This window comes from Bos taurus, chromosome 5 (assembly GCF_002263795.3).
Source record: "Bos taurus isolate L1 Dominette 01449 registration number 42190680 breed Hereford chromosome 5, ARS-UCD2.0, whole genome shotgun sequence".
Classification (NCBI taxonomy): Eukaryota; Metazoa; Chordata; class Mammalia; order Artiodactyla; family Bovidae; genus Bos; species Bos taurus.
The window spans coordinates 9,846,915-9,865,162 of record NC_037332.1 but is presented as its reverse complement, the minus strand read 5'-3'; the positions used below and the strand labels follow the sequence as shown (position 1 = coordinate 9,865,162).

Genomic DNA, 18,248 nt, shown 5'->3' with positions numbered 1-18,248 from the left:
AAATCTGCAGGGGCAAGCCAGTAAATGTAGACCCAGGTACCAAGAGAGACAAGGCCACATACGGATAACAGTCTGTCTCAATGACTGTCTAGACTTTGATTTATGCTCTTAATTTAACTTCCTTGATATTAAATTATGACTTTTTTCTTTAATCTGGTATTAAAATCTTTCACATGTTAATTATCAGCAGACTATTTTAAAAATAGTCAAAAGTTTCAAATTAAATTCTGTGACCAATAGAATGAAAATTGAAGCTGTGCTTTACCAAGGACCATAAACCCGAACAAAAAATTGCAATTCTAATTGCATGTATATATATGCCAATAGATAAGCAAAGAAATGATTTTATACACAAAAGAGAGAGCTGGTTCGTGTGCCAGTGTCTTATTTTATTTCAAATCATTTAGAGCACCTAGAAAGATGTCATAAACATATTAAATTCCCCAATTAATATTTACTGCATGAATAAATGAAAAGAGTCAATGGTAAACTACATCCTTATTTTCAGTTGCAACTTCTACTTACATGATGCCTTCTCTTTGAAAAGGCCTGGAGTGATCATAAAATTAAAAAATAAACTGCCACGAATGCTACTTCTTGGCAGAGAGAAAATGCTTCCACTGGTTATATTGGCTCCCAGAATAAGGCCAGTCTGCCCATAACTTGCCAGCATATATGGTCCTTCTCCAAGCCCTAGTCAAATGCAAATGAGAGAATCATAAATTTGCATAGGATTTTTACATTTCAAGCTATCATTTCAATGGAATAAATTTTAATAACAAAAGTACTCCAAAATCATTGAGCATTTAAACATTTATCATTAACAAAATAACTGAACTCTTTTCAAAAAGACCATATCGGGGCTTCCCTGGTTGCTCAGTGGTAAAGAATCTGTCTGCCAAAGCAGAAGACTCCAGTTCAATCCCTAGTCGGGGAAGCTCCCACGTGACCCAGAGCGACTAAGTCCATGTGCCACAACTATCGAACCTGTGCTCTGGAGCCCTGGCGCCACAATTACTGAGTTCACACAGCACAACTGCTGAAGCCCGTGACCCCTGGAGCCTGTGCCACCACAACAAGAAGCCCACATATTGCCACTCGAGACTCACTCTCACTCTCCACCAGAGAATAGCCAGCACAGCAACCAAGACCCAGCAGAGCCAAAAATAAATGAGTAAATAAAATTATTAAAAAGGATACATTATATTGATCTGGAATATATACATATGTATTTAGAATGTGTAATTTATTTCTTTTGATGTGGACCATTTTTTAAAGTTTTTTATTGAATTCATTATAATATTGCTTCTGTTTTTATGTTTTGGTTTTTTGGCCATGAGGCATGTGGGATCTTAGCTTCCTGACCAGGGATTGAACCCACACCCCCTTCATTGAAAGGCAAAGTCTTAACCACTAGACTACCAGGGAAGTCCCTAGAATATGTAATTTAGAATATGTATGTACATGAATGTGTGTGTATATGTATACATACACGAATACTCAGCAGTGATGAATAAAAGGTTGACAAGATTTCTAGACCTCACATTTTCTCACCTCTGTGAAGATATTTGTCTAGGTAAACTTTCACTTTGATATTTTAATATTCTACTGTCCATAAACTTAAGTTTAGTTCTATCAATGGAAGGTATTTTGTTAGTCTTCTAAACATCATTTCTCCTTAGTAGGTTCATTGCATTAAAACAGAATTCACAGATATGATATATAATATTTTACTGTTTTGGGAATTATTGAATGTCATCAGTGAGGTATGTCTATAGAGAAGAAAAATAAGATGACGCTGAATAGAGAAGTCAAGTGTCATTTTACTTATGTTATCATTTCTATGCACTTATATCACTTCATATAAAGTGGAAAATACTGTAGTAAAAAATAAACTAGTTAGTATAGAACTAAACCTGAAACTCAAAGTAATATTTCTAAGAACTTCATCTTAGAAAGAAAAGTATATAATTTATTTTAAAAGCTCACTGATATTCAAAATAAACTTATGCATTGTTTCATGACAATAAGGTCAGTTTACCTTCAACCCAATCTTTATGACATTTAACATTTTAAAATAAGTGAGGTACTATAAAATTTTGATGTTTCTGCTGAATTATCAAAATTACATAATTATTAGCTGTGTACTTTCTACAGTTATATTTAGATATTTTTGTTGTAGGTTATATAAAATTCTAATATAGGTGTGGTAGGTGATTTCATAAAAGATCAATCTGGTTGCCCTCAGTGAATTTCATTTTTCCTCTTTTCTCTAGTTTTTATCTCAAGGACAGTTTTCCTTTCCCAGCCTATTCTTAAGATGGAGGGGAAAAAAAAAGAAATCAACCACCTGTGTTTTTCCCCTTTCAGGACCAAGACCAGGCATAAGAGAAGGGGAGAAGATAATTGAATTAGAGGGTTTAAAAGTCTTCCAAACAGGAAGGCGAGCAAGACCCAAAATTTCCATCACAAGGGCCAGGAGAAGGGGTTCTAGAACAAGTCATTCTCAAGCATCGTCCCATCCACTGACTCGTCAACGAGACACTTCTAAGCCATGACGGAAGAGCTTTAGTAGGGACCCAGACACAGTTGGGCTTAGATGGTCAAAAATCCACCTACAGTGTGGGAGACCTGCGTTCAATCCCTGGGTTGCAAAGATCCCTTGGAGAAAGAAACAGCTACCCACTTCAGTATTCTTGCCTGGAGAACTCAATGGACAGAGGAGCCTGACAGGCTACAGGCCATGGGGTCGCAACAGTCAGACACTACTGAGCGACTTTCACTTTCAGACACCTTGAGGACACATGGAGATTTGAAAACCTTTGCTCCCACACCAAGATGGAACTGATCAGATGCAGTGAAGACTTTATGAGCGGTTACAAATGTATACCCTGCACAGTTTCTCTGGGAGTTAATACCTATAACATCCAAAGAGAACTGCATCATCATCTCCACCAACTACAAGTTCATTTTCTAGGAAAGACAGAAGTAACCTAGACTTTTAAGAAGAAAATATACATAAACGTATAAATACATAGATTTGTGTTATGTAAATAATGTACAAATGGGTACATAGATGTATAAATTATGAAATACAATTCAAAATGAAGAAGACATATACAAATACAGCTTGTGAGCTCCAAGCACCCTCAGGCACAGATGTCCAAGAGGAGAATAGGAGAAAGGAGACAGACCACTAAACAAAATATTCTCTCCCCTACAAGACAAGTGCCTTCCTACAGCAATGTGAAGAGACAATTGTCATCTGAGAAATCCATTTGTATAAAAATTGAAAGCTTTTGAATCGACTCCCAGTTGATGGATATCTTGCATGTGAATTATTTTCCAGCATTTTCACTAGCAATTGAGGGCAAAAGTCATTGACTTTATCATTAATCTTCTGTAGGGCGAATTATAATTTCTTATACTAAAAGCAATCATTTCCTGTATTGATTATTTACACAGTATTAAGTATTTTCGAACCCCTTCCAGTGTTCTTGCCTGGAGAATCCCAGGGATGGGGGAGCTTGGTGGGCTGCCGTCTATGGGACTGCAGAGTCAGACACGACTGAAGCGACTTAGCAGCAGCTGCAACAAGTATATCCGATCCAACAAAATCACTCTGAACTTAAAAACTTATGTAACAATTTTTAGCAAAATATTGAAGTCTTCTACTCCTTATAGCAACAGAACCTTTATATTTTTAGCAAATTCCATAAAAATGAACATGAAAATATTATAGAAAGTCATTGTATGAGGGGTTATAAACTCATCTCAGCAGCAACCTCTGAAGTTTCCTACTTTTAAAAACATTTCCTCCTACAGAATCACAGTCTTTTATCTCTGCATTTGCTTTGAATAATTTAAGTATTTTAATAACATAGTATCCTTGACTAGCCTTGACTAGACAGATCTTTGTTGGCAAAGTAATATCTCTGTTTTTGAATATGCTATCTAGGTTGGTCATAACTTTTCTTCCAAGGAGTAAGCATCTTTTAATTTCATGGCTGCAGTCACCATCTGCAGTGATTTTGGAGCCCAAAAAAGTAAAGTCTGACATTGTTTCCACTGTTTCCCCATCTATTTCCCATGAAGTGATGGGACCGGATGCCATGATCTTCGTTTTCTGAATGTTGAGCTTTAAGCCAACTTTTTCACTCTCTACTTTCACTTTCATCAAGAGGCTTTTTAGTTCCTCTTCACTTTCTGCCATAAAGGTAGTGTCATCTGCATATCTGAGGTTATTGATATTTCTCCCTCCAATCTTGATTCCAGCTTGTGCTTCTTCCAGCCCAGCATTTCTCATGATGTACTCTGCATATAAGTTAAATAAGCAGGGAGACAATACACAGCCTTGACGTACTCCTTTTCCTATTTGGAACCAGTCTGTTAATTCATGTCCAGTTCTAACTGTTGCTTCCTGATCTGCATATAGGTTTCTCAAGAGGCAGGTCAGGTGGTCTGGTATTCCCATCTCTTTCAGAATTTTCCACAGTTTATTATGATCCACACAGTCAAAGGCTTTGGCATAGTCAATAAAGCAGAAATAGATGTTTTTCTGGAACTCTCTTGCTTTTTCCATGATCCAGAGGATGTTGGCAATTTGATCACTGGTTCCTCTGCCTTTTCTAAAACCAGCTTGAACATCTGGAAGTTCACGGTTCACGTATTGCTGAAGCCTGGCTTGGAGAATTTTGAGCATTACTTTACTAGCATGTGAGATGAGTGCAATTGTGCAGTAGTTTGAGCATTCTTTGGCATTGCCTTTCTTTGGGATTGGAATGAAAACTGACCTTTTCCAGTCCTGTGGCCACTGCTGAGTTTTCCAAATTTGCTGGTATATTGAGTGCAGCACTTTCACACAAGTATTTTTATACTTGACAGATTTCTCCTTGGCTCAGTAAATCACCAAAAACACTTTGGATTGGTGGTTCGGGTTTTTTCTGTAATGGGTCAGCTCTCCTATAACTGTAAATCTAACCTGTTCATCATGGGTTTTTGCCCAGTTACTAATAAAATGTACACCTCCCTGGATCATCTTTTTTTGTCTGAATTAGGTTTCAGTGGCTAGGCCTTCCTCATCAAATAGGTTTGACAAAAAGCAGCATCGGTTCTGCTAATGTCTGGCATTTTCAAAGAGGATATAATGCTCAGTCTCCTATATCTATGTCTTGGTTTTAGGCAGCACCTCCTCTTAGACTCATTGACTCATTGGGAAAGACCCTGATGCTGGGAAAGATTGAAGGCAGGAGGAGAAGGGGACGACAGAGGATGAGATGGCTGGATGGCATCACCGACTCGATGGACATGGGTTTGAGTAGACTCCGGGTGTTGGTGATGGACAGGGAAGCCTGGTGTGCTGCAGTCCACAGGGTCGCAGAGAGTCAGACACGGCTGAGAGACTGAACTGAAATGACTCCTCTTAGACTTCCAGTTGCAAATTTGAATGTTTGGGGGACTGGGATACTTTCATTATTACTAAATCAGTAAGTTCTCATTCTAATAATATATAAGTAATTATTTTCTGTAAAATGATGGCTAAACAAATTTCTATATTATTATTTCTTTCTTTAGTTTCCACAGCATAATAGAGGTCAAACAATGTCCATTTTTATTCATAATGCTAAAAGGTATGTATATCCTTCATCCTTTTTACCAAAAAAATTAGCTAACTTTACTCATTCATTCATCCCTTCATGTCATTCTAGGACTACTAAGAGCTTCCTAGGTGCTGAGAACTTAGTTACAACACTATTATTTTTCAAGGGAATAAATTTTAACACAAATACTTAGAAATTTAGATACATTTTAGAAGGCAATGGCTTTCACTGAGTCATACAGTTGACACAAACAACATGATTTGAACTGTGCAAGTCCACTTCTAAGCAGATTTGTTTCAATAGGAAGCATATAGCACTGTGGGGCTCCCTGGTGGCTCAGTGTAAGAATCTGCCTGCCAATGTAGGAGACGTGGATTTGATTCCTGGGTTGGAAAGATCCTCCAGAGAAGGAAATGTCAACCCACACCAGCATTCTTGCCTCCAAAATTCCATGAACAGAGGAGCCTGGCGGGCTACAGTCTATGGGGTCACAAAAGAGTTATACACAGTTTAAGCAACTGAACAACACAATCCATGGTCGGTTGAATCTGAGAGTGTAGAACTGTAAATACGAAGGTGACCAATTGCGGAGGGTTAGTGCCCTCAACCCCTGCCTTGTTCAAGGATTAACTGTATGACAAATTATGAACTACTTATACTCTGTTCCCAGAAAAGTTGTTCAAAAACTGTGAATCCAAAGATACATTAATTAAATAGTATCCTGATATTCTCACATACCTTCATTGTAGTATTCACAATCAAGTGCTAAAAAGATAAAAGAAGAAATGTTAAACTAAATAAGAATCTGAGCACTTATCTTGAATATGTGGAAAATATGATTTACCAATAACCAGGTGAAAGAACTCAGAATGACATCATTATTTGGGAATTTTCTCTAAGCTAAGAGGACTCTTTAAGAGTACTATTAATAATTTATAAAATTTCCTAAGATTATTTTATAGGTAGGCAAATATATTAGCCAGTCTATAGTCCGCTAAAAGGGTTAAAATCATAAGCTGTTTATCGGATGATGTACTATCTATAGGAGTAAATGAAAAGTTTAAAAGGTCAAATCTGAATACAAATTCAAAATGATGTTTTTAAAACAATGTTTCTTATTACCAGAACAGTGGAATTTCATAGCCATAAGAGAGTTATAAACAATTTCTCCAAGGATGGTATATAATTTATAGTTCAAATGTTACAGTGATAAGTCAAACACAGAACAGAAAAACTTACTTCAAAGTTTCTTTTATAAGTCCTTTAGCTATACTACAATTTATATACCTCATCAAAAGAATATAAAATTTACTCATCTTAAATTTGATTTCCATGAGTTCCATGGTATCATTTCTAAGATAAGACAACATGAATCTCCTTATAAGCTTCCCACCTAATGATGTTCTAACTAGGGTACTCACAACAAAGAGTAGGTGATCTCCAGTGAACAGAAACCCCTTCCTGACAGCACTTGTATGCATATGCTGCTATGCTTGTGCATAAGCATTCACAATCCCCACCAAGATTACAGTTACATGTGTCTTCATGACAATTTTTAGCAAAAGAAGTGACATCAATCTGAAATGAAGTAAAAGATAAATTAATTTCAAAATGTACTAACTACAGTTGATTAAAATTCAGCCTTCTAAAAGAAAACTAACTGGTAGATTTTCAAAATTTGCTATAATCAGCTTAACACTGCCACCTAGAGAGTTCTAAATATCTCAAACCTCTATTTGCCCAAATGAAAAGAATTTATTAGGCAAATGTAAGATCAAAGAACTAGCAAAACAGGGAATAGGACTGACAAATACAATTTCAATATCTTCAATACAACAGATTCATATTTTGTTTCATTATTGGCATATTTGCATGGCATTAAAAGAATGTTCTGCTTCCAAACGTACTTTGTTTTTAATAACATCTTAAGCTACTTTTAAAAACTTCTATTGGGATCTAAAATTGTTATGTTGGAAAGACATTTAGAAAGTTAATGTCTAAATAAATTACATTCCATCTTGGGATGTGCTTCTAAAACTATTTTAAATGTGCCACTAATAATCATTTTAAACTATACTTTGGGTTAAGGAGAAGAATGCCATTCGGTGTTGTTCTCCAAAGAAAACTAAGGATTTATAGTTTTGATAATGGACATAAAAATGTTTCGTAAGCTGAAAAAGACCATTAACAAATATTATGTACAAATGTACTCTGTTAATAAGATGACATGAGGAAGAATGTAAATTACCTAATGTGCCAGTTCTACAGAAAAACAAATGACCAAATCGGTCTTCCTAATAAGGGTTAGGTAGTATACCTAAAAAACCAATGGGCAGCTAAATTATTTGTCCAGTTAATCTCAGTATTATAGACACTGCAGTAGTTGTTTAAGTTGGAAAGTTTAATAAAGTATTCACTCACCACATTGCGACAAGAAGCAAAAGCATCGCTGTACAGAATGGAGCATTCTTTCTTGGCATAAGGAAATTTGTTCTGATGTGCCTCGCAGGGTTTAAATGATTCAACCGGGGTTTTGCACTGTGGAAAAAGTTAAGGGAGAAAAGAAAGTTTCCAACGAGGAAATTTCTGAAGCTGAAACCAGAGTAACCTAATCTGACTTCAACCACTACAATCATATCTAATATATTCTCATTCTTTTAGACAGACTTTACCGAAAGCACCTGTGCTCAGCTGGCTCATGTTAATAGCATATGTTATTTTTGAAAGTAACTAAATTTACTGTTAGAGCCATGACAATATTAGAGAGTGAAGTTAAATAATTTTTAAACTCTCCACTGTAGTGTTACATGACTAAAAATTTTCCATAAGCAAATTATTCTTTTTCCTTTAATTTTCACGGCTTTCATTTCTATCACAAGCCATCCTCTGAGGAGTCACATATATTCAAGCAGCTACAGCTTGCCTCCCGGATACTCAGCAATTTGGTCTCTGCCTCTCCTAATCCACCGCCCTCAAACCGGCCTGGAAAAGGTGATCATTGTCTCCTCATTACTAAATATAAAGGCAACGTCTCCGTCTTCGTCTCACCTGATCTCTCCCTGTCTCTGACTCTGTTTAGTACTTTATCCTTCTTACATGGCTCACGTGTTTCTGGTGGCAACATTTTCCGGTGGGTTTCCTCCTGATTCATTCGCTGCTATTCCCCATCCTCATTCCACTTCCCTTCTCTGCAAGGCTTGACCTTCAAGTCTTTATTTTTTTCATTCTATACACTTCTCAAGCCTTCAGCAGACTCTGTGACCCCATGAACTATACAGTCCATGGAATTCTCCAAGCCAGAATACTGGAGTGGGTAGCCTTTCCCTTCTCCAGGGATTCTTCCAAACCCAGGGATCGAAGCCAGGTTTCCTGCATTGTGCGTGGATTCTTTACCAGCTGAGCCACAAGGGAAGCTTCCTGTATATAATAGTAACTGCTGAATCCCAGATCTCTTTTCTGAAATCTCCAAACTTGGACATTTCCATATTCCCATCCCAGGTCTCTTTTCTGAAGTCTCATTTCCACATAAAATCTCTGTCACTTCTCTCTCAACATATCCTAACCTGTATTTTTCTCTACACCACTGTCTTGTCCCCACTGCCCCCTACCACCAACTTTCCTCTTTGCCCTGTCTTGTAGAAGAGCACCAGTGTCTAACCAGTAATCCAGAAAGACAGGAGACTTCCTTGAATTCTCCAAATCAATCCTTCATTTGGCAACCCTTTCAACAGAGTCTGATGTTTAAGGTCTCTCAGATTTGAACAGTTTTCTAAATCTTCAAAATGTAACATTTCTGAGTTGGATTACAACCGCCTAGTTAACAGCCTTCGTGTCTAGATCCTAGCACACGAATATCGCAGCCCTGTAATTTGCATTCCAGCCATTCCCTACTTCAGACCATCTACCACAGCCATAATGAATTACATAAAATTCCTGTAAGGTACCATACTCAGATCATGAACTCCTTATTGCCAAATTCAGACTTAAATTGAAGAAAGTAGGGAAAATCACTAGACCATTCAGGTATGACCTAAATCAAACCCCTTACAATTATACACTTGAAGTGACAAATAGATTCAGGGGATTAGACCTGATAGACAGAGTGCCTGAAAAACTATGGACAGAGGTTTGTGGAGGCAGTGATCAAAACCATCCCCAAGAAAAAGAAATTCAAAGGGGAAAATGTTTGTCTGAGAAAGCCTTACAGCGAGCAGATGAGACAAGAGAAGCTAAAGGCAAAGGAGAAAAGGAAAGACATACCCATCTGACTGCAGAGTTCCAAAGAATAGCAAGGAGACATAAGAAAGCCTTCCTAAGTGATCCATGCAAAGAAATAGAGGAAAACAACAGAATGGGAAAGATCTAGAGATCTCTTCAAGAAAATTAGAAATACCAAGGACTCATTTCATGCAAAGTTGGGCACAATAAAGAACAGAAACAGTATGAACCTAACAGAAGCAGAAGGTATTAAGAAGAGATGGCAAGAATACACAGAAGAACTGTATAAAAACAATCTTCATGACCCAGATAACCACAATGATGTGACCACTCACCTAGAGCCAGACATCCTGGAATGTGAAGTCAAGTGGGACTTAGGAAGTATCACTACAAACAAAGCTAGTGGAGGTGATGGAATTCCAGCTGAGCTATTTAAAATCCTAAAAGATGATTCTGTAAAAGTGCTGCACTCAATATGCCAGCAAATTTGGAAAACTCAGCAGCAGCCACAGGACTGGAAAAGGTCAGTTTTCATTCCAGTCCCAAATAAGGGCAATGCCAAAGAATGTTCAAACTACCACACAGTTTTACTCATATATATGCTAGCAAGTAATGCTCAAAATTCTCAAGTTAGGCTTCAACAGTACATGAACCAAGAGCCTTCCAGGTGTTCAAACTGGATTTAGAAAAGGCAGAGGAATGAGAGATCAAATTGACAACATCCGTTGGATCATAGAAAAAGCAAGAGAGTTCCAGAAAAACATCTACTTCTGCTTCATTGACTACCCTAAAGCCTTTGACTGTGTGGATCACAACAAACTGGAAAACTCTTAAAGAGAAGGGGATACCAGACCACCTTACCTGCCTCCTGTGAAATCAGTATGCAGAACAAGAAGAAACAGAACCAGACATGGAACAACGGACTGGTCCAAAACTGGGAAAGGAGTATGTCAAGACTGTATGTTGTTACCCTGTTTATTTAACTTCTATGCAGAGTCCAGCATACGAAATGCCAGGCTGGATGACTCACAAGCTGGAATCAAGACTATGGGGAGAAATATCAATAACCTCAGATATGCTGATGATACCATCCTTATGGAAGAAAGCAAAGAGGACCTAAACAGCCTTTTGATGAAGGTGAAAGAGGAGCATGAAAAAGCTGGCTTAAAACTCAACATTCAAAAAACAAAGATCATGGCATCCGGTCCCATCATTTCATGGCATATAGATGGGGAGACGATGGAAACAGTGGCAGATTTTATTTTCTTGGGCTCCAAAATCACTGCAGATGGTGACTGCAGCCATGGAATTAAGACGCTTGCTCCTTGGAAGAAAAGCTATGACAAACCTAGACAGTAAAGTACAGACATTACTTTGCCAACAAAAATGTCTGTCTAGTCAAAGCTATGGTTTTTCCAGTAGTCATGTATGGATGTGAGAGCTGGACCATTAAGAAGGCTGAATGCTGAAGAATTGATGCTTTTGAACTGTGGTGTTGGAGAAGACTCTTGAGAGTCCCTTGGACTGCAAAGAGATCAAACCAGTCCATTCTAAAGGAGATCAGTTCTGAATATTCATTGGAAGGACTGATGCTGAAGCTGAAGCTCCAATACTTTGGTCACCTGATGTGAAGAACTGACTCTTTAGAAAAAACCCTGATGCTGGGAAAGACTGGAAGCAGAAGAAGTGGACGACAGAGAACAAAATAGTTAGATGGCATAACCGACTCAATGGACGTGAGTTTGAGCAAGCTCCAGGAGATGGTGAAGGACAGGGAAGCCTGGCGTGCTGCAGTCCATGGGGTCACAAATAGTCAGACGTGATTGAGCAACCAAACAAAAACAACCACTATGCTCAGGCTTCCCAGGGTGCACTGCTGCTGCTGCTGCTAAGTCGCTTCAGTCGTGTCTGACTCTGTGCGCCCCCATAGACAGCAGCCCACCAGGCTCCCCCGTCCCTGGGATTCTCCAGGCAAGAACAATGGAGTGGGTTGCCATTGCCTTCTCCCCAGGTGGCGCTAGTGGTAAAGAACCTGCCTGCCAGTGTAGGAAATGTGAGACATGGGTTCAGTCCGTGGCTTGGGAAAATCCCATGCAGGAGGGCATGAGAACTCACTCCTGTATTCTCCCCTGGAAAATCCCATGGAGAGAGGAGCCTGATGGACTATAGTCCATGGACTTACAAAGAGTCGCACACAACAGAAGCAACTTAGCACACAGGCGCCATACTCACTCTAGTCTTCCTGATGCCTTCTAAAGGGCTGCTCCTTCCTTTGCTGCCACCCTCTTTCCCATCACCTTCCGTTTTATAGTGCCTGTGAGTCTTGTGAGAATCAACTCAACGGCATCTTCCTTTGACCACAAACTCCATGTTGTATACACCTATATCAAAGCACCTGTCTCATAGTGCCATTGTTAACTTTTCTACCTCATCTGCTAAACCAAATTCCCAAGGTCAGTGGCTGTTTTAATCACATTATGTGTTCATATCTCTTGGAAAACATTAAGTGCTAAGCAGAACTTACTGAATGAATTTTTTTTTTAAATTTTCAGCTTTGTCTATTAGGTATAAATGAGTTTAAAATTCTTTGGTCTAAATATTTAAGTATGATTATAAATTAAATACTCCTTAATTTATTTTATATCAAAAAATAAAATCTTTATAATTTTTAATGTAGACCACAATGAAATATACTGCTTAAATTTTACTAAATTGGGTGAATGTTTAACCCCAATCCCCTTTTAATTTTTTAAAGAGATTTAGATATATTAGTAAACTAGGCAAAATCGTAAAACAACTAATCAAATAGTAACCAACCAGGAAATTGTAGCTGCAGACTCTATTTTTAGTTATAAAAAATAGGTTTAAAAAAGAAGAAGAAAAGAGTAGAACAAATTTCCATTTTGACTGTTTTCTTAGTTCAGCGTTTCTCAGATTGTGTCCCATAGAAAACTATTTCTTTGAGAACTGATATACAAAACATAAGCTCTGTGTCAGTAAATTTGGGAATTCCTTCAAACACATCCCTCTCCTGAAGGCATATAATGCCTCAAGAAATCCTTCAAAAAAGAAATATGCCTGACTTAATTCATCCTAACTGCTCCCTAAGGTAGTTGGCTATGAATTCACTCTTTACCCCACCCCACACACAGCCATGTCTGGAGAACAAATGTTAAGAAATTCTTTCTTCATTTATTCATTACCTTGAGTTGAATAAAAATACATCATTAGAAACATAAATACATTGAAAGAGCGATAGAAAGGAAAAGCATGAGATTAGAAGATGAGAATTTGAACATCATCTCTGTGACTTTCTGGAAACACAATAGTAGACAAGGAATTTAACCTTCCTAAGCCTCAGTTTCTTCATCTGTAATATGGAGTCAATACCCTTTATATTAACAGATTGTAACAAGGATTGCATGAGAAATTAAATGTAAAAGCAGTTTGACTTTGTCAACTATAAATTACTACACAAATACTACATAAAATAGTATTACCTAAATAAATTTCCTGTAAGAATAAAATGTTTTAGTGGATAAGTACACCAGAAAATATTTGTTTTGTTCTAAAATATATATATCCCACTTACTTGTCCTAATGCCCAACTATCTCCAAATACCTGGGCATTTCTCACTTCCAAGTTATTGGATGTGGTCATATCATTTGAAGTACATTTGTCAAAGTTTCCACATAATCCAGATAATTTGTTCTAAAGGAAAAGAAAATTACCATGAAATATTCTTTATTCATTTCAACATTTAAGGACTAAAATTTTAAACATCTAAAATAATAAAAATATCTAATAATATTTAATACAATATTTAATAATAAGCAATCATTAAAACAATGTCAAATATAAATTGAAAAGAACTGTAAACAATCCAGACTGAGTGTTCAACCGTTAATGGATCAAATAAACCAGTACATCCATACAACAAGAGCATCGCCCAGCAGTAAACAGGGGCAAACAATTCATTTATTCAAAAATACTAATGAATCTTGAATGGTCTCATCAAGTCAAAGCAGTCAGTCCCAGAGGACTATATATTGCGTGATTTCATTTATACTGTATCCAGAAAAGGGAAAACTATACGGCGGTTGCCCAGAGTGAAGGGTAAGAAGTAGCCACTGACAAAAAAAGGGCAACGCAGAAGAAATTTGGAAGCTGACAGATCTGTTCTTTCTAGAACTGTGGTGGTGGATACACAGCTCCATGCATTTGTTGAAATTCATAGAATTGAAGATCATAAAAATAAATTATTTTACATTTTTAAAGAATTTTACTGTATATAAGCTTAAAAATATCTGGAAAATGGAGGAAAAGATGGAACACAAATTGTAATAAATCCAACCGTATTACAAACAATATCATATAATCGTACTGTAGGGAGTGGGAATAAAAGCTTAACTAAGTAACTTTGGAAAACTGGACACTGTAAAGTTGAAGTTAAGAAGAGTATGCAACACAAGGTAAAGTTACTCTTCCCTGGGATCTGAGTTAGTTATTCTAAAAATATAACATTTCTCAATCATTTGAGAAATATCTCATTTCATCAATCATTTTATTTCCATAAAACATTAAAAAGTCCAATGCAATTTCATTTCTTGTATCTCATTTGGACTGACCTACCAAATAGGTTGACTTACCTTCCACCATGGTCCAACTTTGATATGGATGGTTGTCTTTTTATCCCAAAGAATAGTGATGTCTTTCTCTGGAAAGTATACTACCATGTAGTACCCTGCCTTCCACAGCTGATATGTTGGTTTATTTTCCAGAAAAAAACCTGATCGTTTCTTCAAAAAAAAGGGAAAAAACATAATAAAGAAAAAAATGAATTTCTTATTTTCTCACCAAAATGCAAACATTAATTAAATTAATATCCGTCAATAAATATCTATGTACTAGTATTTTTGCTTACCCCTATCTTTCCTTAAGTTTATAACAAAAGACAAAACAAATGAATAAAATAGGAAAAACATAAAATTGATAACAAGACACAAACCGGTAGATAGGCTCAAGATAGATAAATGGGCAAAGAGAAAAAGGTATTTCAGTTATACAGAAGAGCAGTCAAGGCATGGGCATAGAGTACATTAGGCGGATTTGTTAGGGGAAGCACACTGACTGAAACCGCCCACCCTGGCCGGGCACCATAGTAACTATTTGCATGAGCTGTTTTACGACAGGAGGTCCTGGTAAGGAACATGGAACTAATAAGCTTCCACCAACTGGAAGAGTTCGGGAAAGGTCAAAAGGAGACACCACATGTCCGACCACCTCCAAGAATCCTTCACTCTGGCATCCATCTTGGCTGAACAAGGCTTGCACCAGCAGGAAGGAGTCAGATGATTGGCTAAAGACAACCCAGAAACTAATCCCATCACCATAAAACCCGAGACTGCAAGCCACATAGCAGAGCTGTTCTCCTGGGTTCCCTTACCCTACTGTTCTCCACCCGGGGGCCCTTTCCCAATAAAATCTCTTGCTTTGTCAGCACATGTGTCTCCTCGGACAATTCATTTCCAAGTGTTAGACAAGAACCCAGTTTTGGGCCCTGGAAGGGGTCTCCCTTCCTGCAACAGATATACCTGCTGACCCAGCAATTCTATATTGATAGTTAATAAATATGATTGAGTACCAAAAATGTCGATGGACATGAATCTGAGCAAACTCCAGAAGATAGTGATGGACAGGAAAGCCTAGTGTGCTGTAGTCCATGGGGCCACAAAGAGTCAGACAGGACTCAGAGACAACAACAACCAAAAATGTATGACTTTGCATAATTGAAAAGAATAAGCACAAAATGTGTGTGTATGTGTCTATAGAGAGAGAGAAAGAGTTGCTAAGGAGGATGAGGAGATGAATTTCCATCAAAGGAACCTAGGAAGGCTTCTTGTAAGAGGTAGGACATATGATCTGTAAGAGATCATAAATAGGAAAATAAACAGGGATGAAAAATGGAATGAGGAAAGAAACCATTGGGAATAAAGGCTTGGGGGGCAGGAAGTTCAAGATTTTTACAGAACTAGAGAAAGCACAGAGAGCTACAGCACGGATTCCATACAAGCATAGTCTGAGACCCTTTGCCATCAAGTTACCCACTACAGTCAATGGCTGTTATTTCATGTGCAAAATGCCTTCAACAGAGGATTTGGAATACTAAAGTGACAGATGATGTTTGCGTACTAAAAGAAAATAATGTGTGTGCTAGAAAGGATAATAGCAGGGAGAAACTAGAGATGGAATCCATTGGGAAAATTTACAGTACCTTCAACCTAAAGTGAAAATATGCGATGTTCTTTATGGGTAAGAGGCTATACCCTATAAAAGACTATGCTGACTCTAACACTGAAATTAACTCACATAATAATTTTTAAAATACATGGTTAAGTCAAAGTAAATAAAGCAAAATTTTAACTAGAAGCAAAATTTAAATTGTGAAGGAGATATGAAATCCTTTGGCTATTTTTTCTCCCAAGTAATAACAAAAGCATAGTTTGGGAAACACTGTACTAGAGTGTACATTTTTATAAATCTTTCACAGGGGAAATTAAATAAATTCATATTCACAAGAAGTTTTCAGTCTCCTAAACCAACATCATACTTGCAAGTGCTCAGTATATTATATAGGACAGTATATATTTTGTTAGTGAACTCTACCTAACCTCATTTCTTTCTGCTTCTGAGTACCAAGTTGGAGTTATGGGGCAATGCCCTCAGTACCTGTAAGGGTCTGCATTCAACCTGGAAGTATACTTGTGTCCAAGTAAGCAAGGCATTAAGTAATAAAGAGAAAACACTACGGCAGGTCAAGAAGACTACAAAACAAAGGAAAAAAAATCCCTGTTTTCATCAAAGGGGTATACATTTTCATTTCACTAGGTCCACAAAATGTAGCATATCAGGCTGCCATATCACTCTCTGCCATAGAATCTATTTTTATCATTTTGATTACACTTTTCAGGACCTTTTCATCATCTGATTTGTCTTTGGCTTTATTATCTGTCTTCCTCCCTTTATGAATGTTAGCTCCTAGAAAGATGTACTTTGTCAAGTTTATGGCAGTATCTGCACCTTCTAGATCAAGGGTAACTCACATATTTTTAATACCTTCTTGCACTGGCCTACTTATAGTTCTCAGCTTCCAGCCTGAGCAGCAATAATCAAAGCAAGTAAGTGAAATGTTTGTGGCTTATAGCTCCTTTTCAATCCATGAAATACTTTGTCATGTATTTTCCTATTAAACTTCCCTCAGGCTGGTTGACATATCACTGGAACATAAAATAAATTTTTGGACAAGATTATTGGACTTCCTTCAGATTGGTTTTGTATTAGTTATCCTGATGTAAAAGCACATCCTCTATATTTGCCTGTAGAGCTAAATCCTTCATTTTTATTAGACAGGGCAGTTTGCTACAAGAGAACAATCCTCTTTGGTCAGAAGGAGATACTATACTTCTTTCTTTTCAGATTAGGAAGCAAAGATGTTTCTTCTTATAAGAATGAAGTATTATGCATTGCCCAAAATAGAGACCTCCACTTCAGAGGAGAATTACAGCACTGTAAATAAACGCTAGTGATGTCAGAAAAATAAGTTATAAAAGTGAAGAATTAAAATTTTTAAAATACAGCTTAAATAAACTCATAAGATATTGATATCCTACATACTTGATAAAATTAGAATTGTGTATTAATTGAAAAAATAAAAGGTTTTTTTCTGTCTCCTAAATGAGCAATCCATCTGCCATAAAATAAATGGTACTTATTTTCACTTTTGATGTTCAAGAAAAAATATTAACCAGGGATTTGTTAGGGTCAAACTATTTTATGATTTTTCTTCATCTTCCTTTATACTTCACAACTGATATGAAGGAGATTCATCAACAGCTCCATTCAGGTGAAAACTGGAATACGAAAACTACACAGAGCTGCAATTACCACTTCAAAAATGTGTCAAACAGTCTTTATAAGAGCATTTACTATTTTCAGTTTTTCTTTTTTTTAAAACGCATCCTTTTTCTTAGAGAAAACTTTCACAGATAAATGAATATGCAGCTGAAGGCTACCCCAAACTGCAGTAATTATTTCAAAAAGATGTCAACATGACTTATACAAACTCTGTTTTACTCAAGTCTTGATCACTGCCTGCTTGGTCTCAACATTCCTGACTAGGACATGAGCTCTGATGTAGGGCACCGATTCTCAAATGTTAGTGTACAGAAGAATTTGGGGTACCATTAAAGTATCGATTGTCATCAGCTCCAGCCATTCTAATACCTGGGTGGAGTTCACAAACCAGCTCTTATAATTAATATTCTAGATGATTTGAATGCAGAATTTTTGCAAACCAGATTTAGAAATGCTAATCTAAAAATTCAGAAATAGGCCACTTTTAAAGGCCACATGTCAGATTATGTTGCTTA

General features: G+C 37.1%; 1 protein-coding gene across 1 annotated transcript in view; it reads right to left on the bottom strand.

The window, feature by feature from the left end:
* The window catches only part of OTOGL (otogelin like), a 174,246-nt gene that overhangs the window by 63,058 nt on the left and 92,940 nt on the right, over positions 1 to 18,248 (bottom strand). The window contains exons 27-32 of the mRNA XM_059886820.1: positions 14,469 to 14,618; positions 13,411 to 13,530; positions 8,022 to 8,138; positions 7,022 to 7,178; positions 6,339 to 6,365; positions 526 to 693 (exon numbers count right to left, since the gene is read on the bottom strand). Coding sequence (XP_059742803.1) covers positions 526 to 693; positions 6,339 to 6,365; positions 7,022 to 7,178; positions 8,022 to 8,138; positions 13,411 to 13,530; positions 14,469 to 14,618 — 739 coding nt within the window. The remainder of the gene's footprint in view (positions 1 to 525; positions 694 to 6,338; positions 6,366 to 7,021; positions 7,179 to 8,021; positions 8,139 to 13,410; positions 13,531 to 14,468; positions 14,619 to 18,248) is intronic.